The 18,595-nt window shown below is 34.3% G+C and overlaps 1 protein-coding gene across 1 annotated transcript in view; it reads left to right on the top strand.

Moving 5' to 3' along the window:
* Positions 1–18,595, top strand: part of ANO3 (anoctamin 3) — a 350,115-nt gene that overhangs the window by 187,591 nt on the left and 143,929 nt on the right. Inside the window, exons 6-8 of the mRNA XM_017863846.1 lie at positions 3,017–3,117; positions 11,725–11,769; positions 16,876–17,007. Of these exons, the coding sequence (XP_017719335.1) occupies positions 3,017–3,117; positions 11,725–11,769; positions 16,876–17,007 (278 nt within the window). The remainder of the gene's footprint in view (positions 1–3,016; positions 3,118–11,724; positions 11,770–16,875; positions 17,008–18,595) is intronic.

Genomic DNA, 18,595 nt, shown 5'->3' on the forward strand with positions numbered 1-18,595 from the left:
TCTGGATGTAGATTCGTTTTTGTTTGAGTCTAGACGCATTCATTTTCATGAAGGTCACTCTTCCAGCTTCTGGGGAAAATGAGGACTAGATAGGTTTTCTTTAATCTTCAGGGTCTCAGTTTCTCTCTCCTTGTATTACCTCTGAATAAGAACTCATGTCTCCCCAGGAACAAAAAATAAATATAGGCATAGAACAATTTAATACATCAAGATGAAAAAGACAAATCTTCCAAATAAATTATTAAGTCTACAGAAATAGTTTTTTTTTTTTTTTTTTTTTTTAAGAAAATTTATGCCCAGTTCAGAGTAAAACGTTTAACTCATCAAATTAAACCTTGATTCAGGTCACTGTCCTTCAGAGTTCTCCCCAAATCATAGGTTAATGTTGGCTTTATGCTTATGCAACTGAAAGGTCTATACAGAAGGTTTACAGAGCTAAGGAAGAGGCTCTACCAAAGATGAATTGAGTAGACAGAAAGATTCAGGCTTTGAAAGTAATCATCGTTTTGGGTAGTTTCTTATTTGAGAGACATGCTGTCAACTGAGAAAAAATATTTCTGGAGAATTTATTAGGCATGGATACTTTATGAGGCGCCCAGTCTTTTATAGCATTCACCCTCTGTGAGGCAGAGACAATTTTCTTCATTTTCCAGATGAGAAAACTGAAGAGTGGTTAAATAATTTTTCTAAGGCCATAGAGATAGTAAATGGTAGAGATAGAATTTGTACTTAAGTCTTTGTAAATTCCAAATACCATGCTTTTTCATTTATACCATGTGATCTCTTCCAAGTAGGCAGTAAAGATTGAGGAAATTCAAACTACGCTTGGTGAGAGGCAAGTTGGTGTAACACTGGTAGCCAACACGATGATTTCAAATGAAGGATCTTTGTCATCATCTTACCTAAGAACTTTTGTAAGCATAAAGCAGGAAAATGTATAATAAAACTTGACACGTCTTTCACTTGCCCTGGATGAAGGAGTCATTCAAATAGATGTATGCTTAACACTTTATGTTTTAAAAGTTTTGTCATCCCTATCATTCCTGCACAAAACTTTTCCACCAAATTTGGAAGATTCACTAAAGGATATTGGAAAAAAAAATCACAATCTTCTCTTTTCTTTGATCAGTGACAGATTTCCAGCTGGGTGATATGTTTTTAAACAAATGGTTATTTGAATGAATCAATAGTCACTTTTAAAAAATTATATACATTTTCCCAAACATAGATAATACGTGTAACTTTGGTTGGTCTGAATTCAAAGACCTATAGATATTTGAGACATATGATGTTTACTTCTGACATTGTCAGTTTTCATTTTAATAATCCTTTGTCTTTAATTTGAAACAAATGTATTTTAAATAGGAAAAGTCCTTTGGAATTTGCACTGACATGAAAGCATCTTAAGCTGTTTTCCCATGGTGATTTGCAAAATACTAGTACCTCAGTAAGCTATGGGGAAAAAACAATCCTTGATCCAGAAGTTTGGAAATTCAGCATAGTTTATCTCGTGCTTGGATATTTTTTAGCAAATGCATGCATATTAAAGTGTCTTAGAAGTCCTCTAATGAGAAACCCAAAATTTAGTTGATCATGGAATGAGCCCCCACTTCTTTGCTTCTAATACTCTATGGAACAAACTGGCAAATCCTGGTCTGTGAAGGTGCCTGCCCAATGGAAAGGGTAGCCAGGTTGCCTTCTAGGTTTGAATATTAGGCCAATGACATTGGTTCTCCAAATATTGTGTAGAAATGTTGGTAATACAAAAATAAAATATCATCTGGCAAATCCATGAAATTAGCCCTGCTTAGAATTTGGGGCTATAGTAATATATGCATATGAAAACTTTATAGTTTAATTTTAAAACATACATGATTTTAAATTAAATTGAGTAATTTCTACCCTATTCTTGAGCTTTTAAGATTCATATGTTTCTTGATAAATTACATCTAATGGAAATACAATGAACAGTGTTAATCAAATGGAGCTCAGCTGTGTCTAACCTGGTGGGTGCATGTAAAGGGAAGCAAAAAACAGTTCTTTTATTTCAGATGTTTTGCTCCTATAATCACATGAAGGATAAGCTCTGTGTAATTCAATGTTAGAATGGACATAAACTTGTTCCATGCTCTATGAACCTCAGATATTGTAGGATCTTCAGGGAATAACTGTGTTGGCTTTCTTTCAAAAAAGGGTATGAATATGAGTGATATATGATGCCTAGGGAGTCAGTTATTTATTTACTTATTTTAGACTACTAAACCAAATCTAAGAATCGTGATGATTCTCTTATTCAAAAGGGTATCAGATTAGCAAACAATCCTGGAATTTCCAAGAATTAAACCACAGTACCCCATTTTGTAAAAGCTCTTTACATAATCCTTATGCATACTTGACTCTGCTTAAAAACCTTTTGTCTAGTCAAAGACACTTTAATTCTTATTTGTTAATACAAGTAAAAGCGGATGAAAAGATGAAAGAAAGCAAGCAAATATGACAACTCTGTGAGCTAACAGACTTGTATGATTTATACCCAGTTTTTTTCCAGTATTATCACAGGACCAAGCACATAGTTTGAGGACCTAGTAGTTACTCAATAAAATGTAGTAGAAAAATTAGTGAATTAGTTAATAAATGACTGGTGGTAACTGGCAGTATTTTCTTCCCCCTCTGAACAGGAATGAGGTCATGATAAAAGCCCATCAAAATAACTCCACATTTTAATTGGTTCATGATTGATTGTTCTGATTGGGGATTCTGTATGTTGAAAATCATCAATGTAAGAAAATACAGTAATGCACATATGTGGTTATTTCTTGTACACAGTGTCATTATTACATTTTTATCAAGGTTTTTCTTCATTAAGATTTTTTTATACATATACATTTATTTTAAATCAGTGACAGTGATCATGCATAGTCAAGGGGACAATGTTCTTTATTCCCAAATCAAACTGTGGCATGATACCATCAGCTCTGATTCTAAATAATGTTGCCTATCTTACTATCATTTGCAGCCAGCTATTGCAAGCCACGATATCATGTTTATTAAAATTCACATTCCATGGGACACGCTGTGCAAGTATGCAGAGAGGCTGAATATCAGGATGCCCTTCAGGTACTTTCAAATTTTACTTTATTTTATCTCAATATGTATTAAAATGAGTCTATCTTTTGCATCACCTTAGAGCAACAAATGCAACCCCTTCTACAGAGAAAATGCTTTTTTTTTCAAAGTTTCAGTTATTCTGAACAGTTATTTTTTTTTCCTTCCTAATTTGTTTGTCTAATTTGGTAAACTTTCTGATTCCCTGGACACTATGTCATTTCAAGGTGGACCTGCCTAGTGGGAAAGTAAAACAGTTATTTTCCATTTTAACTTACAACAATTCACAAGATCAGTCTCACTTCTTATTTCATATGGGTGGGCAGAACCCTTCTTAGTTTTGTGGAAGGCCGAAAGTATAAGTGCATAGCATTTTCTTTGTATATAAATTGTCCTTCTCCGTATAGTCATTAGCAAGAATCATTTCTCAGGTCAATGCAACCAGGATGGTTTCTTAATTCTGTCCTCAATAACAAGAAATAAATGGCAATAGGAGGACTGCTTCTTTCAAGATTTTCCAGTCCTTCCTTTAGGCAAGTAAAGATTAACTAGGCATCCGTTTCCCTATATTGAGTATCTTGTGTTTTATGCAGAATGTGTCACTTTCTTCCATCATTTCTCACAGTAAAATTCAACAAAGCTCTTACTATGCAAAGTATTTACTCACATTGAAGACATGAACATGTACACTGATGTGGAGCTTAATATGCTTCCTCAGTTGCTAAGGTTTTAAAAGGTTAAGCACAAACAAATTGCCAAGTAGGAGCCTCTAGATAATGAATATAAGTGAAAATTAAGCGCAATTCAAAAATATGGAGAAATTTCTCAGATCTGGTAGCATGAAAGAGTCCAACTCTGGTAGAAGTGCTGATATTCTCAAATATTATGACAAACCTCCACAGTATTCAAGATAAAATGTGAGGTATTGAGCCTCATCTTCTTAGTCATTTAAAACACCTGGGGCTTCAAAGATGCAACCATAGTCATTGACCATAAATCAGAAATTAAGTATTGAAAACTACTGAAGAATCTTCTTGACAATATTAGAATTAAACACCTAAATTAGCTTATATTCATGCTTGGCTAAGGGTTTAAAAATTCTCTATAGATTTCGTATTTAGAATATATGCAAATAATTTCTCAAGGATCTTGGCAAAAAAGAATAAAATTTTTAAAAAAGATAAATAAAGGAAAATATTATTTCCAATTCCTCAGCACCTTATAAAAATAATGAGTAAGACTCCTTTAAAAAACCCTGAGGTTTGTATATTTTTATGAAGTACCTCTGAAAGAAGCAAATAAGCACCTGTGAGATATTATTTGTGTTATGGTTAGAGAGTTTGAAGTTAGTAGAGGCTAGTTTCAATTCTGGTCATTATACTGAACTCATTTTGAGGGTACAGCTAGGTAAGTTTGCATTTGTGCTAAACAACATTTCTTGAGTTCTGGAATTTTTCTATCTTCACACTACATAACCTTCTAAAAAGTCTTTTAAAATACTTGACTTGGACTTATTACAGATGATGATAATGTATAATAATAATATGCTGATAATGGCAGAATACTTGCTCTTTGCTCAAATTTATTCTCTGGGCTGTGCATATTCATGTTATACAAAACCATGCAGCATAAAAACAGTGAAATAAATGTTAAACTCTCAAATAATTTTACGAGTAGCAATCTTCAAATTTAGCATAAATATGGTTAATAATCACCTTTGCTTTTTCACAGTGGGAGTCAAACTTCATAAAAATATTCTGAAATTCAATTTGAAAACATTTTCTGTGAGCCTTACAACTTTTCATAGCCTCCACTTTCTATCTTATGATTATAGTTGAAACACGTATAAAAAATATTCACTGAAGTATAATTTATAATTGTGAAAAATAAAATATTTCATATGCTATCATTAGTGATTATAAGCAAATTAGAATACAACTTTGCAATGAAATATAGTTAGTTTATAAAATGAATGGTTACAAAGATTTCTTAGTGATTTGGGGGAAATATTAAATATAAAATTTTAAATAAAATACACAGCATATGCAATTATTCATACAAGGGATTTCAATCATGTAAAATATATAGCAATGCAATTTTAATGAAATATAATAAGAGATTAAAAAGGATTGCTTCTGATAAATGGGATTGTAGTTCTGTTATTTTCTTTATATTCTTACAAAAGTATATATTTTCCACAAGTTCTAATTTGACTGCATTAATGTAAACACAGGATGCAAAAGAATGACACACGATAATGACCTGTTTTCTAATATCAGGATAAAATTGTTACAGAAAAAAATCTAATAAATTAATCCTAATTTCAGGATCTTTCATCATGCCCCTTGTTCTATGATTTCATCATTGTTTCTAAGCATCATAACTGAATTTATGTACAAACTAATTTCCTTGTAGATTAAAGAGGAAAAAGCCCTTAGCAACTATCATAAGCATGTCATTTCAGTACACATCAGTATAAAGTTCCGTTCAGGTTGAGTGAACATGGTATAAAACATGTTCACAGAGGCAGCATGTCTTCCACCTGCCTCCTCTAGACTTCATACAAAACGGATGTTTGCCATGATTCCAGAAGATTGGTTCCATTTTTTTCTGTCCATTTTTGGCATTATTTAACTTAGATCTGGCACAGCCACCTGTTATTAAGATGTAATTATACTTTCATTCAATAGAATAGTGAATTATAAATACAACCTCAATGTCTTGATTGGCTCGGGATAGTAGAACAAATTACCACAGACTGGATGTCTTAAGCAACTAACATTTACTTGTCACAGTTCTGGATGCTGGAAGTCTGAGATCAAAGTGGCAGCATGGTTGGGCTCTGGTGAGGACCCTCTTTTGGGGTGTATCATCACATGGTAGAAGGAGGGCTAGCTAGCTAGCTCTCTGGCCTCTCCTGCAATTCATGAGGATTCCACCCTCATGGCCTAAGTACTTCCCAAAGGCCTCACCTCTAAGAACCATTAAGTACTGGAATTTTAACATGTGAATTTTGGGGGAATGCAACTGCTTTGTCTATTGCAATTGGTAACAAATGTTTACCTTACCCTTAATATTTGATTTTCATAATTTCAAAAATAGCTTTTCTTTCTTTAACGCATGTTCATTCTGCAGTACTCTATCCAGGAAAAGGCTTACAGAGACAATGGGAACACATTCTATGGTGTAATACTTCTCATATTACTCTTTCCACCATCTCAGTTGAATTTTACTAATTTAGAAAACAATGGAAGTCAGAGTATGTTTGGCCTCTTTTCTTTTCCCTTATTTCTGCCTTTTCAAGTAAACTTCAAGGAACTCTTAGTGATGGAATAATTGTTATTTCGTTAACTTAGATTTAAAAAATCTTTATCACAAGACTTTCTTTGTTTCTCTTCCTAAGAAATACATTAGAAACATTCTCTTGCTGGATTCTGAGTGACCTTCCTTTGTATGAAGTATAGCTTAGGTCTTCGGGCTGTGTGCCACCAGTGTTCCTCTGTCCCAAGGGAGATTTTGAAGAGGATGCTTTCTTGACTCAGACCATTTTTTTAAAAAATTATGTTCATTTTTAAATTGCTTGGTAGGAATTCATGTAAAAGAAGAGTTCTACTATATCCAAGGAAAAAATGAAAAAGGGGGAAAAACATGGAACATATGCAGTTACTATCCCTATTAATTGGTGTTTTGCCTGAAGTTTCTTCTTTATAATGTTTTTCAAGAAAAATATGATTATTGCATTGCGATTGTGGAAACCATTAGAAAATACCATGGAAATTCTCATGATTTACCAATAAAAATATTTTAAAATATGCAAATTTTCCAAAGTGTGTCAAAGTAATACTAGTTCAACAGGATCTTAAAGAAAGAATATACTGTGACCAAATTTGTTTCTGAATTTCTGAGTTAATAAATAAGAGTATTTACTGAAAATGTTTTAGAGAAGTGGCTCTCAGTTTTAGAGCACATTAAAATGACCTGGGAAATAATAAAAATGAAGTTTCTGGAACCTGCTCCCAGAGATTCTGGCATATTAGCTTTGGAATGGAATTGGGTATATAAAGTTTTAGCAAGCATTCCAAATGTTTGTGATGCCCATGGTAAGGAACTCTTGTCTTGGAGATTTAAATATTTTAATAGTCCTTATATATTTTATAAATTTCAAGAGATAGTTATAAATTGTATAGCTTTTTCCTAATTTCCATGTGATACTGGTGTTCTTGAGAAAACAGTTTGAGAACTGTTAGAACACGGAGTTCTTTCGAAACATCCTTCCAAATCAGTTTAAATAATGGATGTAACATTAACTAACTCCTTAGGAACTAACTTGTCATTTATTTACAATGTACACGGGAAATTTGAGATAGCAGCCAACTCATAATAAGGGAATGCTATTCAAGCAGAAACTAAGTGGCAGAGTATTTTCGTGATGGCCAATCTAGTCTCCAATTGACAACTGTTAGCATATTCAAGAACAAACACTGACTTAAAATTAAATTATACAAAATAATAACCTAAATAGGAAACATATACATCTCTTTTAGGATAATATTTTAAAAAATTTATGCATTCAATATTTTGCCCATACAGAGCAGTTCCATATTTATTCATCTTTGAAATGATCCGACCTGTCAGATTCAACAAAGAAAAGTTGCAAGATTTGTTAGCTATAACCTTTCTGAAGTTTTTTTCTTCCTCCTTCTGTTATAAACATGAATCTTGAGCATTTTATCTAAATTTTCTGCTTGGATGTATGTGTAAAATTTTAATTTGCATACATTTTTCTAGCCACTTCTTTCTTGACTTTTCTTTCAAAGTAAATATGACCTACATGTTGGACTTGATGTTTCAAATCTAACCAGGACAATTTCAAAGGTTTATAATAGTCTACATTTTCTGGTTTTTGTCATATCAGGAAGGACTTAGCCTGTGGCTTCTGCATTCCAGAAATGTCAGATCCTTTTAGCATTTTTCTTGTGATCCAAAGCTGATTCCTATTCATGCTTACCTCTCACACGTTAAGAGAGTTCAGCACATTTTAAGATAATTCAGTCATCCTGTGGCTTCTCAGATGGAGTGCCCAGATAGGGCCAACTTCACATTTTTTGTCAAGCTCATTCGTCCGCAAATATTTTAAACAAAGCAAATTTTGGGGCTGTATTTTAAAACATTAAGAGCTATCATTTTATCGTAATCGGAGTTAAACTTAGATCACTTTTATGCAAAATAATATGAAATATAAAATCTAAAGGGAGCCCAATCTATAAAATAGATAGGAGCATGGGCATCAGGATTTCACCCAATTAACTGTCCTCCTCAGTTAGCCCCACAGGCATCTCTACATGTAGCCATTGACTGTGTTGAACTCTGGCTGGAAACAGTGGTTGAGACAATCATTTACTTATAATTTGAAGTGGTTGTTGTAATAGGTAGATAGATGACTGCAGCCTTGCCACAAGGTATAAAATAGCAGAACCTTTCAAATGAAAAATTAAGGGAAAAATAAAGCACTGTACATGAACAGTATGCAGTTACTAAATTACAGGATGGAAAATTATAGGTAGAAAAGGATTTGGCCCTGCACATTCATTTATACAGAAGAATTAAGGAGAATTACAGTTTATTGTTTGCTTCCTGGATCAAAGATATGCGGTATATTGAGACTATAAAAACAAAATTTGCCCCCACCCAGAAAACCTCTCCACAAAGATAGAAAAGGAAGAAAACCATTTCGTTATTGAATAAACATTAAACCAGAATGTGATGCATATCATAGTCAATTCACTAAAATTTGTAAAGACAGAGGGAAATCTCATTTTTTAAATATAGCCAAACAAATACAACCTATTGCAAGCATGTTCTTAAAATAAACAATAACTAGCCCTATATTAGTCTATTTTCATACTGCCATAAAGAACATCCATGAGATTGGGTCATTTATAAATGGAAATGGTTTAATTGACTCACAATTCTGCATGGCTGGAGAGGCCTCGGGAAGCCTAACAATCATGGTGGAAGGGGAAGCAAGCACCACAAAGTAGCAGGAGAGAGAAGAAACGAAGGAGGAACTTCCAAACACTTTATAAAACCCTCAGATCTCGTGAGAACTCACTCACTATCCTATCGTGAGAACAGCATGGGGGACACCTCTCTCATGATCCAATTACCTCCCCACTTCAAAACACTTCGAGATGAGATTTGGGTGGAAACACAAAGCCAAACCATATCAATCCCTTAAGTAAGAGGACTTGACAGCACCGTTCATCACTCATAGTTCATCATAGATTCACCTGGTAATTGGGCTGTTAATTAGCTTCATATGAAGAGAAATAAAACCTCTCATATCTTTTTGACAGGAGGTAGTTCTGCTACTTGGCTCAAGGCAGCCGCCAAAAAGTTAAGCTCCTACCTCTCACAGAAACTGGGGACAGGGGACTGATATCTCCCTTCATGTTTGCATTTTGAAAAGATGGCCCCTAAATCCTGACAAAAGGCCCATCTCATTTTCTAAAGAATTAATATACATTTCAAAGACAGGAGAAAGTACTTATGATGGCAAGTTTTCTTAAGTTAATGCTCTCAGAAGAGAGAGGGAGGAGAAATCTGTTCCATTTTCAAGAGGGAGAATTAAGTCTATTATTTTTCATTTTTATTTGTTCTTACCATATAAGTGTATTTCTATTCATCTTGTGTGACTTTCTCCATTTTCTTTACTTCTCCTAAAGCATTATCTCAATAGTTTCTTAATTGTTTAAGAGAAATATTCAGACCGTCAATAAAGATAGAGAGTAGTGTTTAGTTCAAATGCCAACCAACCCTCTCCATATTCTTTTATAATATTCCTAACCATATCCACTCCTGATAGTTACAGTTGTAAACTTTATCTCCTTTTAATGATGTCCCTGGATTTGTTTGATGCTGGAAATTATTTTATACCAATTTCCACAGTTGTAGGTTTTTTTTTTTTTTTTAAATACTGTATTTAGTAAGTGTTTATTAAATGAAAAATACTCTCTGGCACTGAAAGAGATAAATGCAACCGTGAATTAAACAAAGGCTCATTCATTTATTCATTAGCCATAAGTGAAGAGCTGTGTTACCTCAGGGAAAATAGTGCAAGACAATCTATGTAGGGGTGGTTCTGAAGAAGAGATGAGTTTACTGTCCAGTAAGAATTGAGTGAAGTACGCACACAAGCTTTTGTATGTGTTTGAAAAAAAATGGAGAAGGATTTAAAGTGTGAGTTTAGGATACATATAACAAGCTTCAATGTTCCATATTTGAAGTTAGTGTTGGAATATGACAGGGACAACTTTAAAATTATTTTCTGGCAATATGATTGCAGTGAAATATGGTATCTCCAAAAGTTTGCAGTGAAAGGGATTGCAATGAAATATGATATCTCCAAAAGTTTTCAAGTTTTCTAAGCAGCTAATAACATACTTAGGGCTAAATATCAGTTGTCCTATTAACCCTGCTTTCTAGGTACCACACCATAGAGCAGTTCACTGATCCTGTGAAATGAATTTTAGTGGTGGGGATAAAGAGGTATATTGGAAGAGCGAGAATCTCAGATTCCTGATCTCCAACATGAGCATGTATAGAAAATTAGGAGATGAATTAATTATGTCATCTTAATTTTTAGTTTCTCTAAGAAATGCTATACCTCTACTTAAAACACTCAGTATCTTCTCCATTACTTTTCATCCGAAAACCTTATCATTAGCTGTTAAGGCCCATTATCATCTGTGCCTTGTCTACCATCCTCCACTCTTTTATCACAATCATCAACTTTTAGTATATACTCTAGCTACTGCCAAATTGGCTGAAGTTATCTAAATTTTATAATACTTGATTTTGTCCCAATAACTACCTTATATGCTACTGCTACCTTTGTCTAGAATGTCATGCGTAACCTCTTTACCCAAAAGACTACTCCCATTCATGCTTTGAGATTCAATACAGGTGACATCTCCTCTGGGACAACTTCCCTGTGTCCTTCATCCTCCACCTTTAAAAACTAATTGAGCTCCCTTTCTTGGGTATTTCCATAGCCTCTCTGTTTTCTTGCATTTTCACATTTTATTTTAACTGATGACTTCTCACCTCAACTATCAAGGAAGCTTCTTGAGGGCACAAACTGACCCTACCTCTTTTTTCTCTAAAGTTTTAGTGGTTATAACTTACACTCCTTAGCAAATCAGAAGTATTTATTACATATGTACTAAATGGATGTGTAGATGGATGGATGGAAAAATGGAAGGAGGGAGGGATGGATGGATGGCCTTATATAAAATGTAAGAAAATAATTCAGTTAGTACAAATTGAGTGGCAGAAGACAGACTTTCAATAAATAGAATTAAAAATAATTGTATTTTTTGCAAAAGTGGTCTGTTGATTTATTAGAGGGTCTTTGTTATTAGTATCTTAGATTCTGAAATTAAAACAATGTAAAGTTGATGTTCCTCATAGTATGCTGGGTTATTTCAAACATCTTGAGTTTCTTAAGCATATAGAACTTGGGGTATAGAAATGCTCAATATGATTAAATGTTGTCATTCACTCATATCACTTTATTTTCCTGTAACTTTCCTCAGCTGTTTTCTATTATTTTTTCAGGAAAAAATGCTATTACACTGACGGGAGGAGCAAATCAATGGGCAGGTTGGTGGGTGATGAATCATTTCTTTATAACCACTTTTGTCATTTGGAAAAAGCAGAAGAAGATATTTGATTCCCCATATTAGCAGTTGTAAATTGTAGGAAGAAAAATTCTATTGATTTGTCGAAGAGATTTCCAAAATGACTTACGCCAAATTGAATAACATTTAAAATCCGATAATCTTTTTGTTACAATTTATCATTACCATTCTTGGAATCTTCCCATGTTCTAATGTTATGGAAGGAGGCCTTTAATTGCAAGTTCACATGTTATAATATTTTAATTTTAAAAATAGTTACAAGACCAGGATCGATGGTTAAATGATGACCCACAGTAACAGAACAATAAACCCAACAAAGACCTTCTGTATCATTCAGTCCAGTTCTCTCATTTGAAAGAAGTGGTAAAGACTAGTGTTCAGAGAGATGAGGTGCTTTGCCAAGGCCATATAGCATCTTTTGAATTGCAGACTCACTCTTATTCTAACCCCAGAAGGTACCTCTCTTATCCTAGTATTGAAAATGCACTTTTGAAGAGCTTTACCTCAAAACATTAGCTCTTTACTTATTGTGGTAAGAATAACTATGGAAAAAGAGTTAATCAAACCACGACCCTGAAACAGAAGGAACACTCTTCCACCTGAATCATCTTGTCACTATTTAACTGGAAGAAATCAGCTTCCATTTAATGAATGCTCAAATAAAAAGCTTCTTACCCTTGACAGTTTTCTGCACCTCGCCAAAGAATCAGTTAACAAAGATAAAGCATGTGAATGTGGTAGAGTATGCTCCATTAAATGGTGTTGCAGGATGTATGTTACAAATCAGAATAACACAAAAGCTGGAATAACTGTAGAGTGTGAATAACAGACCATTTTAGGAAATGATTCAATAAATCTAGTTTCTTTACCAAAGAAAATGGAATGTAATTTCAAACTTTATAAATCAGAATGGGAAAATGTTGGTCTCTTTTGAGCATTAATTTTAGGCATGGCAGTATTGAGTGACAAGAAAAGTAAATTATGGAGAAAAAAACTTGAAAATAAGATGAATATTAAAGAAATTAGCACTGAAATAGCTTTTCCTCTTTAAATTAATGATGCTCCCTCAACCAAGTCACATTTTTCTGTCAGGTTAACGTATTCTCATTTAGAATGAGCTCTCATTTCCCATGTGGGTATTTGGTCCTGGTCTGTGTAGCAAATTCCCAGGCATTTTTGCTAATAAAATTAGCAATTGGAATATTATAATTTGCAAGTTTACAACTGCAGGTTTTTCTTGTCTTTGCTCTGCATATGTCTGCTTATTGTTGGATGGCTGATAAAATCTCTAGGTTTGCTGCAGTTTGCTACTGTAGAATTAGGGAGACTTTGCTACTACATAATTAGTGGGTTTTCTGTTAAACAAGAATCTTTCCTTTGAAGACTTGGGGAAGTACGTATTCTGTACATTAAAATTGGAACAAATGTCTGTTTATATAAAGCTATCATGACAAATGCATATACTAAATCCTAAAGAAACATTTTTAATAATGTAAAAAATGTTCTTTTCTCTGTTTTGGTCAAATTTAAAAGTAAACTAGAAAAATGAACACTAATATGTCTCATTACTTGTTTTATCTTTTATGTTTCTTATTTTCTGTGTAAGTTCATAAAATGAAAATTCAGTTATCAAATTATTCCAAGTGATTATTAAAATATCTTGAACCTTGCTACAGCCCACCCCTTTTCATTTTACTTATAATAAGTAATTCTCTTTATTCTATGTCTTTGTGGATTCACGTGGGAGGGGTAGGGAATAAATAGAAAAGGAGTCTATAAAATTATATAACGTTAAACTGAAAAAAATTACAAAATTCGTAAACTCAATCTGTAGACAGTTTGAAAAGTGGAAAATTGAAATCAAGCATGGCCATTTAGTTTAACTTGTGCTTTTCTTTTCTTGAAGTGGGAAAGGTATTTTTCTCACATGCTTAGTTTTGACCGGTACATATTTGGGGATAAATAATGTACAGGCAATTACCCAGCTTTTGAAGATCATCACTTCTCCAGCAGGTTGAGAGGAAATTGTTGGTTTTATTATCACTGCAATTTATGTTTTATTCACAATGCATTTTCACATTCAATTATTAAAGCATCTTAAACATGACTCTGCAAGGGAAGCAGAACAGAGAGTAACCAGTTTTCCAGGTTGGAAAACAAAAAAAGACTCCCTTACCATCCCCACCCACACCCCATGCCCTGCTTTCACAGCTGGTTTGGCAGAGTATGTGCTTCAGTCAAGTCCCTTTGACCCTTTAATCCAGACTTATCTTCAGTTTTCATAGAATTCTCTTAGCTTTTCCCGGATTGTAGCAAATAAACCTAAAGCTCTATTTTTACATTATGCCATGATATCTTGAGTTTGCAAGATGTCTAACACAATAAAGGTTTAGTAGAGTGTAGATAATGTATTAGATTACATTGGTGGCATAGTGATGGTACTTTTAGTAGTATAAATCATACATTATTATTATTATAAACATTTATTGAGAGCTTACTATCTTCTGTGCACTGTGGTGTCAGACAATAGTCATTTAATTCTCAAGATATTTCTTTTCAATTAAGAGAAGCAAAACTGAGTGAGGCTCAAAGGAATTAATAAGCTAGATCCTTGCATCCTGGCATTCAGATTTAGGCCAGCCATATTTCACTATTAGACTCCATTTACCCCTTCCTTCACAGGAAGTGTATGTGAAAACCTAAAATGATAATGTTGTTTGTTTTCTGTTAACATCACAAATGATGGTCGGAAAACCCTTTTATTCCATTTCTTTTAAAGCTATTTAAAATTCACATTTATACCTACTTTGTTTATAATGTCAGAGCTACTAGAGCCTTGGCTGCTGTAGCCTGTCAGCATTTTCTAAGTGTAATTAGAATGCCTCCTTTTATTTGATCCTCCTAGCCTCCTAATGAAGGAAAACAGATGGAATTACTCCCTCCCTTTAGAAACCAAGAACCTGAAGCTCAAAGATTAGAAATGTTTAGCCCAATTTCAATGACCAGCAAATTCAGCACTAGAACACTCATGTTCCAACTCTTATCCCACTGCTTTTTTTCAACTATGCTAAGTTTAAAAAGCTTGAGTAATTTCTGTGCAATCTATTCAATATTTTCTACATGTCTATACATCAGCCTCTCCAATGAAGTGATATTTTATCATTTTAAAGGCTGTCTTTGTAAAGAGAGGAAGCACCTCAAATACTATGTATTTGTTATTTTAGGCTAGAAAAAAAAGTTTTGGTTTTCCAAAACCAAAATGATTTGATAAGTAAATGATAACCTTACTTGTCAAAGGAAAATCTAGACTTTCACATACTAAACTTTACCTTAGGATTTGATTATTATTTCAGATTACACATGGTAATTTTACCATAGTAGACTTGAGTGAAATAATTCCTGAGATAAAATATTTGCTGCCTGCACATTGCTATACTAATTTTTTTTTTTTCTGAAGTTCAAGCATAGTTAGCCAAAGAAATGTTGAGGTGTGTTATATTTAACACTCCTCTAGGAAAATATTCTATCCTGCTACTTGGACTTTCTATTGCAGAAGAAGCCAAAAATTTCCCCAGATAGAAACTCATAGTGTGTAAATATTGCAAATGTGTTATTAAACACAACTATTATTATAGTAAATCTGAATTTAGACTTTCAGAGTCAATCTCTGGAGTCAGTGGCTTTCTTCTGTTTCTATTTTCTTTGTAAAATAAATCTGATTTCAATCAGTATATATACCATAATAGAACTAGGTTATGAATGTAAAGCTGGAGCCAAAGTATCCTGATGTCAGATTTCCCAAAGAGTGTCCAAATGGTATGTGCCGGGTGTCTATGCTAAACCCATTACTCAAAGTGTAGTCAGTGGTTAGCAACATGAGTGTCCTTTAGCAGCTATGTAGAAATGTGGAATCTCAATCCCCATCTCAGGCCTATTGAATTAGTATCTGCATTTTAACAAGATAATCAAGTTATTCCTATGCCCGTGAGAATCTTAAAAGTCCTGCAAAGGCTCTTTGCCTCAGTGTTCCTTATTGTTAATTACCAAGTCTAGAATAAAACACCAATTTGCAACTCCCCAGTAAAGTCCACATTACTTTTATTTTATGAGTGAGGAAACCGAGGTAAGAAGTTGAATAACTTGTACAAGTTTATGTGGCTAGTACAGTCCAATAAATAATTACTCAGTTTTGCTTGACTTTAAAATTTTGCTGTCTACCACGCGACTTCCAGTGCCACTGAACGTGTCGCAGTCATTTATTTATTTTCAGTTTCCACTTTTCTAGACCTGCAATGCTATTTACTTTAAAAAAGCAGGGAGTAATGTCTCTCTCTTTCTCTCTCTCTCTCTCTCTCTATCTATCTACATACATGTATACACACACCATTTTAATAAATATGTTTTGCTACTTTTTTAAAACAAACAAAAATCACTCTTTCTGGCCGGGCGCAGCGGCTCATGCCTGTAATCCCAGCACTTTGGGAGGCCAACGCTGGTGGATCTCGAGATCTGGAGATCGAGACCATCCTGGCCAACATGGTGAAGCCTCATCTCTACCAAAAAAAAAAAAAAAAAAAAAGTACAAAAATTTGCTGTACTTGGTGGCATGCACCTGCAGACCCAGCTACTCGGGAGGCTGAGGCAGGAGAATCGCTTGAACCCTGGAGGTGGAGGTTGCAGTGAGCCAAGATTGCACCACCGGACTCCAGCTTGGTGACAGAGCAAGACTCTGTCTCAAAGAAAAAAACAAAAACAGAAAACCTCTTTCCTACCACCGTCTTTATGTATCCTGTTTCTGAAATCTTTTCCACAATTATTTTATTTTTTCATGAGGATGACATAGTTGTCATGAAAGAGTTTAAACAACTGCAAGATTTGAGATTTGGTTTGCTTTGCTATTTTCTTCTTTTGTGTGGGAGCAGAAGCAATGCACATGTATGTGTGGTGTATGTAGGTTTGTGTATCTCTTTTTGGAGAAGTTCTTTTGTACTTAAGGGAATTGTAGTGGAAGGTAGTCACAGCTTTGAAGTACAACTTAATATAGTTCTAAATTTTGACTTCATTCCAGGATGCAAACTTACTTTAGAAGAATCAAAAACTGGATGGCCCAAAACCCAATGGTTCTTGACAAGTCAGCTTTTCCAGACTTAGAGGAGTCAGACTGCTATACTGGCCCCTTCAGCCGTGCACGGATTCACCAGTGAGTTCTCCTCTTTTTTCATACTGCCTGCCTTTATACCTTTTATGATGTGGGGCTTGTTTATAGAACAAAAACACCTGGAACCATTTCCATTGTTTACCAAATATGTCCGACAACTTATCAATGTATTAAAATACAATGTAACTCCATGAAAAATTGAATTGATCTGCTTAAAAATTACTTGTTCAGGGAATGCTGAATCAACTTAATGGTGAAAGAGGCAGGTGGACATTCCTTCTGCTACCTACAATTAACAGGACCCTGAATCTGGTACATCCAAGTATGGAGATAAGAATACTGGAGGAATTCAGAGTCTAATCAAATAGACACATATGCATATTAACTTAAAGGAGGCAGAGTAAAGTCAATGTATTAAGAAAGATGGAAATAAAATGCACATTTTATAAGAGAGAGAGCATCACATCCAAAGGAGAGGATCTGGAATGCCTTTTCAAAGGAAATAGCTCTTTTGTCAGGTAAAATATGGAGTGGCATGGGGAGAGAAGAAGAAACAGAGCAAAATCTAAAGGAAAAGAAGCATAGGATTTTGAGGTGATGATATTATGTTGGTACAACATTACTTTTTTTTTATTCCTGACATTATTTTTTATTTAGTGATATCTTTTTCTTTTTTATTATACTTCAAGTTCTAGGGTACATGTGCACAATGTGCAGGTTTGTTACACATGTATATATGTGCCATGTTGGTGTGCTGCACCCATTAACTCATTATTGACATTAGGTATATCTCCTAATGCTATCCCTCCCCCCACCCCCACAATAGGACCCAGTGTGTGGTGATCCCCTTCATGTCTCCAAGTGATCTCATCGTTCAGTTCCCACCTATGAGTGAGAACATGCGGTATTTGGTTTTCTGTTCTTGCGATAGTTTGCTGAGAATGATGATTTCCAGCTACATCCATGTCCCTACAAAGGACATGAACTCATCCTTTTTTATGGCTGCATAGTATTCCATGGTGTATATGTGCCACATTTGCTTAATCCAGTCTGTCACTGATGGACATTTGGGTTGATTCCAAGTCTTTGCTATTGTGAATACTGCCACAATAAACATATGTGTGCATGTGTCTTTATAACAGCATGACTTATAATCCTTTGGGTATATCCCCAGTAATGGCATGGCTGGGTCAAATGGTATTTCTAGTTCTAGATCCTTGAGGAATTGCCACACTGTTTTCCACAATGGTTGAACTAGTTTACAGTCCCACGAACAGTGTAAGTGTTCCTATTTCTCCACATCCTCTCCAGCATCTGTTGTTTCCTGATTTTTTAATGATTGCCATTCTAACTGGTGTGAGATAGTATCTTATAGTGATTTTGATTTGCATTTCTCTGATGGTGAGTGACGATGAGCATTTTTTCATGTGTCTGTTGAATGTATAAATGTCTTCTTTTGAGAAGTGTCTGTTCATATCCTTTGCCCACGTTTTGGTGGGGTTGTTTGTTTTTGTCTTGTAAATTTGATTGAGTTCTTTATAGGTTCTGGATATTAGCCCTTTGTCAGATGAGTAGATTGCAAAAATTTTCTCCCATTCTGCAGGTTGCCTGTTCACTCTGATGGTAGTTT

Source organism: Rhinopithecus bieti, unplaced genomic scaffold, assembly GCF_001698545.2.
Source record: "Rhinopithecus bieti isolate Rb0 unplaced genomic scaffold, ASM169854v2 scaffold_68778, whole genome shotgun sequence".
Taxonomy (NCBI): Eukaryota; Metazoa; Chordata; class Mammalia; order Primates; family Cercopithecidae; genus Rhinopithecus; species Rhinopithecus bieti.